The 16,121-nt window shown below is 46.0% G+C and overlaps 1 protein-coding gene across 8 annotated transcripts in view; it reads left to right on the forward strand.

Annotated features, from left to right (window-relative positions):
• The window catches only part of hspg2 (heparan sulfate proteoglycan 2), a 365,099-nt gene that overhangs the window by 107,298 nt on the left and 241,680 nt on the right, over positions 1-16,121 (forward strand). For 7 of the 8 annotated variants that reach the window (XM_033047940.1, XM_033047944.1, XM_033047946.1 and 4 more), the window contains exon 4: positions 13,606-13,716. The exons of the other annotated variant lie outside the window; for it this stretch is intronic. In XM_033047940.1, coding sequence (XP_032903831.1) covers positions 13,606-13,716 — 111 coding nt within the window. The remainder of the gene's footprint in view (positions 1-13,605; positions 13,717-16,121) is intronic. 8 annotated transcript variants of the gene reach the window in all.

Below are 16,121 nucleotides of genomic sequence, written 5' to 3' on the forward strand. Positions count from 1 at the left end.
GTTCACTTATGTTAATTTCCTTCAAGGTGTTCTGATGTAATGATTCACAATGCACTTCACTAGAAACTTAAACCTTGGGACTGCATTGTTTTAACCTAAGCTAATCTCTGAATCTGGAACAGTCAGTTTTTGCATGCCCACCAGTTCCCTGCAGTTTGTTAGAAGGACTCCTGCAGTGGGCAATCTTTCCTCTGCAGGGACTACACCAACTGGCTATGTAGTCCTTTAGGTCATCCGGAGATTGCAAAAGGTACCATATGAAAGCAAGCTTGTTTCTGTGATGACTTAACAGTGTGGGTAGGGTGGAAGTGTATTGGGTAGGGAAGGCTATAGATTCCATTGTTAATTGTGTGGAAAGAAACTGCAGATGCCGGTTTATACCGAATATAGGCATAAAATGCAGGAGTAACTCAGTGGGTACGGCAGCATCTCTGGAGATAAAGGATGGGTGATGTTTCCATAAATGCTGCCTGACCTGCTGAATTCCTCCAGCACTTTGCGTCTTATCTTCCGTTGTTAATTGGTTGACAGCAAATTGTATGTTGGAGGAAGCAGGCTGATTTGACTTGAGCAATTTCTCCCACATTAAAGTAGCCTTTATGGTCATTCAGACCTTGAGGTCTGAACGAAATTTTGTTGCCTTGCAGTCCTACATATAGTAAAAAATGGCAAAAACACACACAAATTAACATCCACCACAGTGAGTTGAATACTCCTCACTGTGATGGAAGGCAAAAGTCTTAAGTTTTTGTCTCTTTCCTTCTTATTCTCCCTCTGCGCCGAGGCGATCCAGGCTTCCGATGTTGTGACCCCGCCGGGCGATGGTAAGTAATGTCAGTCCCGCGGCTGAATCCAAGCTCCGCGAACGGGCCGGTTCAGCTCCGCGGCCCGGGGTGGTCGAAGCCGCCGAAGCTGCGGCCCTCCAGTCCAGAGGACACAGCTGTTGTCGCGGGAGCTCCGCAGAACAGGTCACCAACCTGCGAGCTCCCGACGATGTCGTCCACCGGGCCCGCGGCCGGTCCTCCGAGGTCGGATCGCTGCTGCCTCTGCCGCTGCCCGCTCCGAGGTCTGGTGGCTGCTGCCGCAGTCGCTGCCCGCTCCGGGGTCGGGTCGCCACTGCCGCAGCCCGCACCGGGGTCGGGTCGCCGCAGCCGCTGCCTGCGCCGAGTTCGGGTCGCCACTGCCGCTGCCCGCACCGGGGTCGGGTCGCCACTGCCGCTGCCCACTCCAGGGTCGGGTCGCCACTGCCGCAGCTCCGAGGCCGCCAGCTCCACTATTAGGCCTCGGCGCAGGCGGAGACGGAGACGGGGGATACAAGAGAAGTCGCATCCCCCCGAAATAAGAGACCAAAACCATGTTTACTCCCCCCCACCCACACACATACACAATAAACCAAAAATGAACTCAAACAGGACAAAAGAACACAAAAAATAAAATAAAAAGACGGACTGCAGGCGAGCCGCAGCTGCTAAGGCAGCGCCGCCATCTTGAACATTATGTCTGCAGTGTGTCTTTAGCATGTGAAAGGTAAAAATAATGACTCAATGCCATTAGTCTATGCTTTCACTACAGTGTCTCCAGAATGTACAATGGTTTAACCTGTAGCATTATACAACAGAGACTGCAGCTATCTTCACAACAAGCATTGCATCTCAGCTTTGTCAAGTTGCTTATGGATGCATGAGCAAGTCTAACAAGTTCAACCTCCAATCCCCTCTAGCCTGAGCCCTCTAGTTTTAGCCACCTCTGCCATGGGAAAAAGTTTCCTACTGTCTACCCTCTGTTCACCCCTCATAACTTTGTACACGTCAATCAGGATCCCCCTCCGTCTCCTCCCCATCAGGTAAAGCAAACCTAACCTACCCAGTCTCCATTCACAGCTAAAATGCACCACCTCAGGCAGCATCCTGGTGAATCTCCTCTGCACTATTTCCAGTCTGTATCTGTGAGTGTGATCAAATGTTCTTAAATCCAGATACCCATCATCTTTTGAATGTAATTTCTTCGTCCCATTGGCATCCTCCTCCCTGCAGGCATCCTTCACCAAGTTAGAAGCGGTCCATGTTAAGATCTACAGGCAATGGATTGAGCAGCAAGACCTGCCTGTAGCACTTGGTGGGGATCTTGAATTATGTTTCAGAGAGTGCGAACGATTCCTTCCACAACGCTTGACTTTATATATCTGGAATTGTGATAGCACAATATGAGCTCTTGATCGCAATCTTTATTGAATGAATATTTTGGCGTCTGAGATGGTCTTAGTGGTATCTTTCAAATAAATCTGAAGTAAACATAAACGTTTTTTCAAAAAAGGTCTTCTTGAAGGTTTAAATTTATGATTTGCAAGGCATAAACTCCTTTCGTTAAACAATTGCTCATTTGACGTGTTTGCAGTATAGACCAAGGATAAATACAACATTGTTAACGGGGCCGCATAACTTGACATCCACTGTGTTGCATGCAGTTTCTCAGACTGTACTGGGCTCAAGGCCCATTCCCCTTACATCACCAGAATCATAAAATGCCCTCAAGAGTTATTTCATTGTTTTCAAAGTATTTTTGGATATGGCCAAACTGTAAATGGAAACCTTTCATTGTTGAGAATTCATTGATAAGGATGACGTTGTAAGGGATGCTGAGGTTGTCCTGCTGGCCTCAGAGCCCCGTGTCCTGTTTGTGAGAAGGTGGCACCTGATGCACTCCCCACATGCAGATTACTTCATGCATGGTTACCATGGTGCTGCTTGGAAAAAAATAGATTTTGGCTCCCAGTCATGAATCTGCTTCCAGTCCATTGTGGTGATCTCCCCCGCCGAGGCTTCATCCTTCCTACTTCTCAGTGGCTTTTCCTGCCAGATGTAACAAGGTCAGCGTACTGTGCAATTGTGCATCTTCCCATCGGCGCTGGTTTAGTACAGCGTAGATAGGAAGGTGGTGAGTTCGAGTCCTGCTCAAGTAGCATTTCAACACGTTTTCTAGGTAATTCCAGCACAGTCCTGTGGGGATAATGAGGGGATAAATCATTGGTGGGGAAGCTGATTCTTGGATGAGATTTAAACGTAGTCCCTGATTACGCACCATGCGAAAAGATTGCTTGCAACATTCCCATAACCTGGCAAGTGTAGGAAGGAACTGCAGATGCTGGTTTACATCGAAGATGGACACAAAATGCTGGAGCAACGCAGTGGGACAGGCAGTATTTCTGGAGAAAAGGAATGGGTGACGTTTCGGGGCAAGCCCCTACTTCAGAAGAAGGGTTTTGTCCCGAAGCATCACCCATTCCTTCTGTCCAGAGATGCTGTCTGTCCCGCTGTGTTACTCCAGCATTTTGTGTCATAAGCTGGCCTGCCACTCTCATACATTGGTTGTGTTATGTACCATCCAACAACAGTGCTGGGTCTCAGTCAGACTTATTTCCCTGTCGGCCATCTTGTGACCCAAACGTGCTACCCATCGTGGCCTTGTATCTATCACCTCTGAAGCCACAGAACTGGAGTGTAGACAAGTCACCATCCCTCCTACTGGGCAGTCTCTACCCGAGCAGCTTAGGCGCCGTGCGGGTGCAGTTTGTATTGCTCCTGTACACTGTCATGCAGGATAATTACAGGGCAGAGTATAGCAGGTAAACTTTGGGATGTTTCTGCAACATCTCAAATGAATCATTCTGCAGGCAATATCCTCGTCCTTTGATGTGATTCATCTGCGCGGAGGGAAACCGGATATTATCAGTTGCCTTTTAAATCTGGAGTATGTTGAGCTAACGTACACGTGATGTCTTTGAAGTGTGCTCTGACAGCTGTGTTGCTGATAACTACTTGAGTTAATTGTCGATGTGTTACTAACACCATTTAATTTTATTCATGTTGTTGTATAATACAGTTTAACATTTTATAGTTGAAAACATTGTCCCAGGCTGTAATTTTGTTCGGAAATAATTGTTTTCCAGAAGCGCACAAAGCAAATGAATATTTACATTGCGATGAAGCTTGATAGCACTGATGAATGCTCTGATCTCACACTATCCCTGCCATGTGCTCCTTCCCTGCTTTCTCCCCATTCATGCTCTTCCTCAAGTAAAATCCTGAATTTTAGGATTTTGGTGCAACAAAAAAGAGGAGTGCTGATTTTTCTCCAGGTTTTGATGAGGGCTCACTCCTCAAGTTAGCATATAGTCTTTAGTTTGATTTATTGTCACGTGTACAGATTTATAGTACAGTGTTAGGCATCTTTGTTGTGTGGTCCCTAGTCAGTTGCAAGACTGTACATGATTACAACCAGGCTGCCCACAGTGCCCACAGGATAAAGGGGATAACGTTTAGTGCAAAATGCAAGTCCGATTTAAAAAATATCCCGAGGGTCTCCAATGAGGTAGAAGGTAAGTCAGGATCGCTCTCTAGATGGTGATGGGATGTTTCAGTTGCCTGATAACAGCTGGAAGGAAACTGTCCCTGAATCTGGGGGCGTGGGTTTTCACACTTCTGTACCTCTTGCCTGATGAGAAAGGGGAGAAGAGGGAATGTCCAGGGTGAGACTTGTCCTTGATTATGCTGGTGGCCTTGCCGAGGCAGCATGAAGTGCAGATGGAGTCAATGGAAGTGAGGTTAGTTTACGTGATGGTCTGGCCTGCAACCAGATACACCAGCGACAAACTTCGTCGATTTGATGCACTGCATCAATATTTAACAAAAGTGGAGCTGTCACACTCAAGAACTCGATGATGTTCGTCTCTCTCCTACATCCTCTAGCATTCCTTCACTTTGGGATCTGTGGCTTTATTGTGGTTTCATAGATCATAAATTATGATATATGGCTTCATAGATCATGTTCAAATTCCACATCATTACTAAGCCTCATGATAATAGCCATATAAACAGCAACAAGCAGGAGCTATCCAATAATCAGCAATAAAATGTAAAATGGGCAAAAGTACATGTTGCCTTAATGATTGATAACAGAACGTCCAGTAACTGGCAGTGTATCTTGTAGTGATGGTGGCCCTTTAGGTGTTGTCAGACGTTGGCACCAGTCACATCAGCTCTGACACTGGGTCTGACAACAGCATGGAGTCGCAACATAACAAAGGATAAATAATTGCCCACGCTCTAAGTTTTGGCGGCTCATAACGAGGAAGGCATGTAGTCGTAGTGAAGGTTCAATATTTGAGTTCGTAAGAAGCCAATGAACTTGGCAAACTGTGGAGGGAAAAATCAATAAAAATCTTGTTAAATGTTTGCAGACTAATTCAGTTTCAGTTTATCAGCAATTTGATATCTTACCTTTGAAACTGTTTCTTGACCCTGGGACTACAATGTATAAAGCTGAGGTCTCTGGTGCTGTGATTAAAACTGTCTAAAGCGAAACCGACCTCACCCATGGGTTCATTGTCGCTTAGAGCCAAACTTAAATTGATCCTTTAACCCACATCATAGCAGAGATTCACAAACAAGCAGAATGTACTTTGAACCTGACTTTATTTCATTTTTTTTTTTATGGGCCTGAATTTTTTGCTTGGATAGGATTCTCACTGGTAGAAGTTACTACATTTTGGAATTACAACACTTTGACGTTTCCAAGGTAGAGGCTTAGATATCAAGGTAAAGGTTGATGATCAGAAGCTGATGTGGCAGACTACACATCTGTAACCTGAGCTGCTGCAATTTTATTATTTCACAAAGTTCATTTCTCACCTGATCTTTTATTGGCTTCTATAAACTGTCCTGAGTCTGTTGGGAGTGGATGCGAATGTGGATAACATTGAACTGACGATCGATGGTCAGTGTGGACCCAGTGGGCCGAAGGGCCTGTTTCTTTCAATGCTGCCTCTTTCAATTCAGTTCAACCTGACTGATGCACAGGGAGTTTAGTGCCCGGGCTGTCTGTGGCAGTTAACGCCACATACAAATCGCCTTTGGTTCTCATTCGTACTCTGTAATGTATGAACCAAATTTAACCATAGGTTTCTGATAACCCTTTTAAAATGGAACTATTTCTGATCCAACACATTGTGTCCAATTTATTTTCCACATAATTTCACCTGTAATAGGCGCAAACTATTGGTACAGGTTTGTAAATTGGTACAATATTTTGGTTTTCGTAATTTCCAGGCAAATTACACCATAATACGTACAATCATTTTGCACATGATTACAACAGGTAGTGCAAGTAGTGAAAGGAAATAGAGTGCAGAATACAGTGATAAACTCTATCTTCAGCAAAGCATACATAGCCAGTTTGTGCAAAAGCAGACTCGGAATGCTTGAGTAACTCAGTCAGTCGGGAAGATCGTGGAAAGGCGTTGTTTTGGACGGGGAAAAAAGTCAGAAGAAGGGTCCCGAGCCGAAACATTGCCTATCCCTGTCCTCCTGAGATGCTGCCTTACAACTGTGTGTCTTCTTTTGTAAAGCAGCATCTTGCTTCTACCTAGTTTATGCATTGGTTTAGAAAGGTCATAGGCACGTGATATATAGAAATACTGACATTTTGGGTATGGGGTCAGGCGTTCTGGACAAGGGAGGCCAGCATGCCAGCTGACTTTTACGGAGACATTTTAGGATCATGGTCAAACTGTATTACTGGCTGCACTTGCTGATAAAGCATGAGGATAGGAGAACATTGATGCGATTGGATTAAAGAATACCATGCGCCGTTTCATGGAAAAGTAAGTTAGAGCAATTAATCTTGAAAATGTATAGGATCTAAGTACTTCTGAGAGGGATCATTGTACCATCTCCTGGGTTTGTGTTGGACACACATTCTGAAAAATGTCCTATGCATTTACAGAGTGACCCAAGTTCTACAGCAGCATTGTGCTGAACTGGTTGGTTTCAATCACGCCTTTGTGTGGGTCTCAAAAGCCGTGAGATATAAATGGACTCCATTGAAACAGGTTTTTGTTCGTGTTGTCATTAATCTCAATTTCCCAGCTGTCTTGTAATTGTCACTGAAGTTTTGTGAAGGCTTAAATAAAGCTGGCTTCCCTGCGAGGAGATCTTGCCACTCAGTAGGAAACCTTTTCAGGCTGGAGACCAAAGGTGAGCACTTCTGGGAAAGAATTAATCACCTGCCCCAAACCGTGCAAGTTCAACCTTTGGAGTTTTTGTTGAATTCCACTGAAAACCACGAGCGAAAGATGTCCTCTCTGCTTGATCGACAAAACAACATGCATTTTATACATAGCTTTGATTAAAACGTACAAAATTCTTAAGGGGTTGGACAGGCTAGATGCAGGAAGATTGTTCCCGATGTTGGGGAAGTCCAGAACAAGGGATCACAGTTTAAGGATAAGGGGGAAATCTTTTAGGACCGAGATGAGAAAAACATTTTTCACACAGAGAGTGGTGAATCTCTGGAATTCTCTGCCACAGAGGGTAGTTGAGGCCAGTTCATTGGCTATATTTAAGAGGGAGTTAGATGTGGCCCTTGTGGCTAAACGGATCAGGGGGTATGGAGAGAAGGCAGGTACAGGATACTGAGTTGGATGATCAGCCATGATCATATTGAATGGCGGTGCAGGCTCGAAGGGCCGAATGACCTACTCCTGCACCTAATTTCTATGTTTCTATGATAATCTGACAGTGAGAGAGTGAGAGTGGGGAGGGAGGGAGAGGGGCAGTAAGGTGGATTGTGGATGAGAAGGGAGGGAGGGAGCGAGAGAGAGAGGGAGAGAGAGAGGGTCATATGGTGATGCACTTGAGCTAAGGCAATGGGCTTTGAATGACCTTGAGTTTAGTGGATACACTAATTAAACCAGAAGTGGTTACACCTACATTTTACTAAGACATGCCGATTTTTACAGCTAAAGTCTGGTGATTTACGAGGTTGGAAATAAGTTGTCTAGGAGCCGGTAGCCAGAGGCTCACCCCTGGGTCAGTGCAGGACAGGAGGACAGGTTAGGAACACATGGGTCTGGTTTCAGACCGTTGCTGAGGAGTGGAGCGAAGTCAGCGACCGGATCACTGGGAAATAGAAATCAAAAAACTACATGTCCAGAGATATCTGAACAAAGGTTTCTCAACCTGAAACATTAACTCTCTTTCCATAGATGCTGCTTGACCTGCTTAGTATTGCCATCACTTTCTGGTTTTGTTTCATTAACTTGAGAACAATCTCAGTTTCCAAGATTCTGGAAATGTTTAAGTTTTTGATTGTTCTATTATAAATGTGAGCCAGTTTCCTGAAAGGTAAATTATTTTTTACAAATCCTGGAAATACCAGTGTTTAAGAAGGAACTGCAGATGCTGGAAAATCGAAGGTACACAAAAAAGCTGGAGAAACTCAGCGGGTGCAGCAGCATCTACGGAGCGAAGGAAATAGGCAACTTTTCGGGCCGAAACCCTTCTTCAGACCTGGAAATACCAGTGTTCTGGCATCTCGGTGGGATGTACCAATCTTCGACACAGAGTGCTGGAGCATCTCTGGAGAACATGGCACGGTGACCAAATGCGTGGGATGGATGCTGGTTTCTACTGAAGATAGACACAAATTGCTGGAGTGACTCACCGGGTCAAACAGTATCTCTGGAGAAAAATAATAGGTGACGGTGCGGGACCCAGCTTCAGAACAACATTTAAGAAACGTTTGGACAGGTACATCGATAGGACAGGTTTAAAAGAATATAGGTCAAATGCAGGCAGGTGGGACGTGTAGATGGGACATGTGTAGGAAGGAACTGCAGCTGTTGGTTTACACTGAAGATAGACACAAAATGCTGGAGTAACTCAGTGGGACAGGCTGCCTATCCCGCTGAGTTACTCCAGGATTTTGTGTCTATCTGTAGATGGGACATGTTGATCGGTGTGGGCAAGTTGGGCTGAAGGACCGTACGATTCTATGACCAATCTTCCTGGTCGATTCAGGAACTAATATCCCTAAAAAAGGACATTCCATTAAACAGTGTCTCTTGCTACCTCAGGACATGCTGAAGAGCACTGCAACTTTGTTTCTGAACTATTAATTATTGTTGTAATCATGCAATCTTAGCAAAGTACTGCACAATTGAGGCCATTCAGCCCCTTGTGTCTGAACTTTTGTTTTCCAAAGTGAAATCTATGAGGTCTCACTTCCTGCCCTTTCGTCCACCCTGACTTTGGTGGGGGAGCTGTAGCGAGACAGGGGACATGGAAAAACACTTAATTAGACACAGCTAACTTTACAAGACTTTTAAGCATACTAAATATTTAAAAATCGAGACATTTCTGTAAGGCGGCTGGATGTGATAAAGTTTAAAAGTCGGGCTTCCAAACTCCATGGACGTTTCCTGTTTGACATTACAGATTTGATTCTGTCCGCTCAAAACAAAAACAGCTGTCTTGGGAATCATCCAAACTTAAAATTTCAAGCAATCTACCCTCAGGGTACTTATTAGCAAAGTGAATCTCCAATGATTTTTGCCTGGGGTTAGTTGAATGGTGTGCTGTTTACAGAGACAAGAATTCTGTTCTGTATTCCAGAGAATGTATCATGATTCTGCTGCATAATCGGGTCCAAGTTTGAAAACCACAAGGCATAACTTAGTAAATCATGCTTTGGAGTTTGGTAACTGAGCTGTGCCAAAGGCTTTTAATTTTCAAGTTGCATTTTAATGCCATTTTTTCCCCTGGTTACATTGCATGTGCGATGGCCATGTAATGTAGATATGGAGGGCGCTGTAGTGCAGCTAGTAGCCCTTCTGTGTGACCAGGGTTGGATCCTGGCCTCTGGTGCTGTCCGCATGGAGATTAAACATTCTCCCTGTGACCACGCGGGTTTTCTCCCACAGAGGGTTGCTCCCTTGTAAATTACCCCTCCCATGTAGGAGGGGTAATTCTCTGCCACAGAAGGTAGTTGAGGCCAGTTCATTGGCTATATTTAAGAGGGAGTTAGATGTGGCCCTTGTGACTAAAGGGATCAGGGGGTATGGAGAGAAGGCAGGTACAGGATACTGAGTTGGATGATCAGCCATGATCATATTAAATGGCGGTGCAGGCTCGAAGGGCCAAATGGCCTACTCCTGCACCTATTTTTATGTTTCTATGTTTCTATGTAAGTGAGTGGTGAAATCTGGGGGTTAGTTTAGGAAAAGTGGAGACACTAAACTGAAGAGGGGTGTGTGGGGGGGGTCTGGTCCCGAAACATCACCACTTCCTTCTCCCCAGTCGCACTGAGTTACTCCAGCATTTTGTGTCTATCTTCGGTGGAATCCAGCATCTGCAGTTCCTTTCAACACTAATCATGAGATTAGTGTAGGCGTGTGCTTGGTAGTTGATAGTCACAAAATGCTGGAGTACCTCAGGCAGCATCTCTGGAGAGAAGGAATGGGTGACGTTTTGGGTCGAGGCCCTTCTTCAGACTATGCTTGATGGTTGGCCTGTTTCGGGTTCTGTGACTGCTCGAGATCCAGTTCAATAACGAAAATAAACTGATATGAGCATTGTGTAGGAAGGAACTGCAGATGCTGGTTTACACTGAAGATAGATGCAAAAAGCTGGAGTAACTCAGTGGGTCAGTCAGCATCCCTGGAGAAAAAGTATGGATGACATTTCAGGTGGAGAGTCTGAAGAAGGGTCTCGAACCAAAACATCACCCATTCATTTTCTCCAGAGATGCTATCTGACCCGCTGAGTTTCTCCAGCCTTTTGTGTCTGTTATACTGAAGCATGCTAGGATTTGATGATATACCTACCATCTTTCCCAGGGTGAGCACCACACCATCACTGTAGTCAGCGGTGTAATAACAGCTTGAGGTGTTTACATAGTGCAGCGGTTTCCATTCTAAGTGGCAGCCTCCATGGAAATGCACCACAATGCTAAGCTTGGAAACCGGGGATTACATTTCGCTTTCCATGCTCTAATCCAATAATTACCTAGACTGGGCATCAGTAAATTTAACTCAATGCATCCAAGAAGAAAGTTTTGTGTTTCACGCTTTGTGCAGCAGGTTAGGACAGATTTCTGGCTTGAAACTGAACACTGGGATTTAATGCCGGAGGTTTTCCAGCTGAATTGCACTGACTATTGAGAAGCTGGAGCAGGGTGAGGCCATTCAGCCCCTCAAGCCTGCTTCACCATTCCACAAGAGCATGGCTGATCCTAGAGTCCATTTTCTTGCCCGTTCCCTATAGTAATTGATTCACCTTTGTGGGGTTGTCCGGCGCAATGGACGGATCGTCTTGTGCTGTTTGTCAGTTGCCAGGCTCCATCGGTGTGGTTGTCTGGTGCCATCAGTAGGTTACCGAACACCATCAGTGGGTTGCCGCCGGCAGATTGCCTGGTGCTGTCTGCGTGTGGAAGAGTAGGTTTGCTCCTCCAGTCTGCAGTCATGGAAGATTTCCGTCTGAAGAAAGGTCTTGACCCGAAAACGTCACCTATTCCTTTTCCCCTGTGTTGCTGTCTGACCTGCTGAGTTACTCCAGCTTTTTGTGTCTGTCTTCGGTTTAAACCAGCACCTGCAGTTCCTTCCTACACATGCAGTCATGTATAGGTTGACTTGCCCACACCTGACCTGCATGTATGGGTGAGACACAAAGTCCTGGGGAGTAACTCAGCGGGACAGGCAGCATCACTGGAGAGAAGGAATGGGTGGCGTTTCGGGTCGAGACCCTTCTTCAGACTGAGTATCAGGAGAGAGGGAAACTAGAGATATGGAATACGGAGATATGAAAGGTATGAAAATACAGAAAACGCAAGATGTGGGCAAACATGCCAGTACCTGTAGCTTGTGTATTAGCTGTAGAGGCAGGATGGTCTTCCGTTCTAGAGCTGCTCATAACACAAGGAGATGTGCAGCAAATGGACTGGTGATTTTGAAGTGCAGTTAGTGTGATGATGTAGGGAAGCAGGCTGCAAATCAGCTCATAGAATGGTTCCATTAAAAGCACCAAGGACATTGATGAGGAAGTCAGGTCCACATGTGGGTGTGCTGTAGCCACCTGCTTTGTATCCTTTCACAGCACTGGCTCAGGGGCACTGCCAAGTCCCCTATCTCTTTCACAGCCACCAACCACCCTCAAGCTCACCCACGTACTGCGGGATGGAACTTGCAATCTTCCAGTTTCCAGCACGTTGCTTATCTGAGTTGCGAAGGAGCATCCGTTCTCCTCTCCTCCGCGACTCGGATATGCAGCGTGCTGGAGATTGGAAGGTTGTAACTTGCCTTCCAACAACAAGGCAGAGAGCACAAGGGTGGTGACTTTGAGCCACATTTTCAGGGTTGTTCCTCCAGTGTTGGGTGCTGTCCCCTGCCTGAATGTGGCCGTTCAGCTGATTGTTTGAAAAGAGATTTCCTCAAGTCAAATTCTGGTAGAAATTCTAATAGAAAAAACCCCTGGACAAGTTTGGTAGAATCGGTTTAAAGAGATATGGGCCAAACACAGGCAGATGGGCATCTTGGTCAGCATGGGCAAGTTGGGCCGAAGGGCCCGTTTCCACACTGTATGACTGTGACTATAAAGTAAAAGGCTGGGATCTGAGGAGTATTGATGTACAGAGTGACCTTAAGGAGCATGTTCATAACTCCGAGGAAAGTGGAAGCACAGGTGGATAGAATAGTGGAAAAGGCATTTGGCATGTTTGCCCTCATAAGCCAGGGCATTAAGCAGAAGAGTTAGAAAGTCATGTCACAGTTATACAAAATATTGGTGTTATAAAATATTGTGGTCACTGGATGAACGACCAGTGATCTCACCGTACACTTTCACTATCCTACACACCAGGGACAATTTGTAATATTTATCTAATCCAATTAACCTACAAACCTGTACGTCACTTGGAGTTAGGGAGGAAACAGGAGCACCCGGAGAAAACCCATGCAGTCACAGGGAGAACGTACAAACTCTGGACAGACAGCACCCGTTGTCAGGATCCAACCTGGGTCTCTGGCAAGGTGGCAACTCTACCGCTGCGCCACCGTGCTGCCTTACATTGATCCTGCCGCACTCTCGAGTGGTGGAATGTCTCTTGCAGTTTGGGTGCTGCCCACCCTCTGTGCTTGCTCTGGTGTTTCCCAGCAGCGAGATGAATCTGCCGGGGACAACCCCGGAGAAAAACAGTGTTTGCTCAGTGATTCGTAGGAAATCCCAAGTTTTGACGAGCGTCTTGCCAATCTCCTGTCGATCCTTTCCAACCGTGAGACCAACGAGAATGTAAACAATTTCCACACTGGTTAAGTAATCCCTTACTTCCATTTCTTCCTTTTTCTTTTTTACACACTATACACTGTTTTTCTATTCTCTATTATCTAGTCTCTCTTTCTCTCTTTCATTTAAAAAAAAATGAAGCTGTACATAAAATGTAACATGCCAATATATATTTGGCACCTGAAAAAAGATGCCACATTATTGTACTTACTTCTAATAAATAAATTATTTAAAAAAAAAAAAAAGTAATCCCTTTGTAAGGAGAAAAAATGCGTTGTACTATTTACATGAGAATGACACCAAATTCCAAATGAAGTTGAATTTTAATCTGTGATAAAAGTGTGCATTTTGTTTTGTCTTTTACTCACTTTCTTTTTCTTTTTCCCTCCCATCCTTTGACTCTATGTTTCCTTCATCTGTCTTGTCTCCTTCCACTGTTCCTCTTCAACCTTTTTGCCCTATTCTCCGATTTTCCCCCTCCTTGTTCGTCCAGTTTCATTCACACCGCAGCCCGTGTCTGTCTCTCTCTTGCGTGGCGCAGTTCATCCTGCAGTGATTCCACTTGTAGCAGAAATGAACAGTAGCCCTGAGCCTGCGGAATATGGTAAGTGTCCTGTCGTTGACGGAGCAAGTTGCCGTCGGTACACCTCAGTCCGTGTGCAGTGTGGTCGGCGGCATGCAGGGGGGGGGGGGGGATGCTTTTGCACATTAACATTATATCGAGGCATAGATTGGGCTAAAGTTATGAGAGGCTTAGACAGGGTAGACAATCACAACCTTTTTCTCTGGGTGGAAATGTCCAACACTAGAGAGCATAGCCATAATGTAAGAGGGGGAAGGTTTAATGGAAGTTTTATTTTGCACAAGAGTGGTGGGTGCCTGGAATGTGCTGCCAGGAGTGGTGGTGGAAACGGATATATGATGGTGGTGTTTCAGAGGCTTTTGGATCGGCACATGGAAGTGCAGGGAATGGAGGGATTATGGATCATGTACAGGCAGATGAGATCAGTTTACTTGGCATCATGTTCGACACAACCATTGTGAGCCAAAGGGCCCATTCCTGTGCTGTGCTGTTCAAAATCGCACTGTTCTGATTTTTCACACTTTTTTAACTTAAAAATCGGAACAAACATGATAAAATCGGACTAGTTGGCAGGTATGCAATTGTGCATCTTTACAATACAATACAATACCTTTTATTTGTCATTTGAACCTCACATGAGGTTCAAACGAAATTAGGTTTCTGCAGCCATACAAAAAAAGAACCAAGACACACACCAACACAATTCAATTCACATAAACATCCATCACAGTGCGTCCTCCTCACTGTGATGGAAGGCAAAACTTAAACATATCTCTCCCCTGCACTCCCCTCTCCCCCCCATGTCAGAGTCAAAGACAGAGTCAAAGCCCCAGGCGGGCGATGTTAAATGTCCCGCAGCCATTAAAGCCACGCCGGGTGATGCAAGGCCATGCACCGGGTCTTGGTGTTCGAGTCCTGGCGGGCTCTTGGTGTTGGAGCCCCGGCGGGCGCTCACAAAGTCCCGCGGCCATTCCAAGCCGCGCGGGGCGGTGATGTAAGGCCCCGCTCCAGGTAATCTTCAACCCCGCAACTCGGGCGGGAGAAGTCGCCGTAGCGGAAGCCCCGAAAAGCGGTCACCCAGCAGGGACCCGCGGGCTCCCGGCATCACTGTCCACAGACCTGCGGTAGGAGCTTCCGATCTCAGGGTGTCGGGTCACAGCAGCGCTCCACCACAGCTCCACCCGCTCCGGACTCGGCCAGCTCCGTGATGGTGAGTAAATCCGCAGCTCCGCGACTGGAGCCCCAGGTCATTCCTGTTGGAGGCCGCTCCACGTTGCAGCCCCAACGACAACGGAGACCCGACAAAGAAAAGGTCGGGTCTCCTGTGCAGGGGAAAGATCTTAAAGTTCCCCCACCCCACCCCACCCACACACACACATACCCCGACAAAAAAAACAATAAAAACTACATAGAACATGACAGAAAACAATAAAAAGACAGACGGACTGCAGAGGCCGCTGCTGACAAGATTTGCGCCGCCCACTTTAGGGGTGAGCAGAGGCTATGTGTCAGATTTAGAAGGTTTTCCTGTGACGGCGTGGGTTTTCTCCGAGTGCTCCGGTTTCCTCCCACACTGCAAGGTCATGCAGGATTGTAGGTTAATTGGCTTTGGTAAAATTGTAAATTGCCCCTGGTGTGTAGGATAGTATGTAGGATCGCTGGTTGGCACGGAGTTGGTGGACCGAAGGGCCTGTTTCTGTGCTGTATCTCACATAGAAACAGGATCGATCCTGCACTCAGGTGCAGTCTTAGTGGAGTTTGCACATTCTGCCTGTGATTGTGTGGGTTTCCTCCAGGTGCTGCGGTTTACACCCACATCCCAAAGACGTGCGGGTTTGTAGGACAGTTGGCCTCAGTAAGCCCCTAATGCAGGGAGTGGATGAGTAAGCGGGATAACATAGAACTAGTATGAATGGATGATCGGTGGGCGAGGTGGACACGATGGGCCGAATGGTCTATTTACATGCTGTATCTTTCAATCAAATAATTCAATCAATCAATAAACCAAGATATTATCTGAAGAAGGGTTTCGACCCGAAACGTCGCCTATTTCCTTCGCTCCATAGATGCTGCTGCACCCGCTGAGTTTCTCCAGCATTTTTGTGTACCTTCGATCTTCCAGCATCTGCAGTTCCTTCTTGAACAAGATATTATCTTCCATGTGAACCTACACATGAAAATAAACTAAACTAAACTAGTTTACACCAAAGATAGTCACAAAATGCTGGAGTAACTCAGCGGGACAGGCAGCATTCCTTCTCTCCAGAGATGCTGCCTGTCGTGCTGAGTTACTCCAACATTTGTGTCTATCTTTAGTTATGTGTCTTCCAGCGTTTCAGTGGAAACCTGCACATGGCGACGACAAGTGCCCAACCTCCTTCACTGGACACTGTCCCTTACGTTTGTCTCGTTCTGGTGGAAGCGGT

This window comes from Amblyraja radiata, chromosome 31 (assembly GCF_010909765.2).
Source record: "Amblyraja radiata isolate CabotCenter1 chromosome 31, sAmbRad1.1.pri, whole genome shotgun sequence".
NCBI lineage: Eukaryota > Metazoa > Chordata > Chondrichthyes > Rajiformes > Rajidae > Amblyraja > Amblyraja radiata.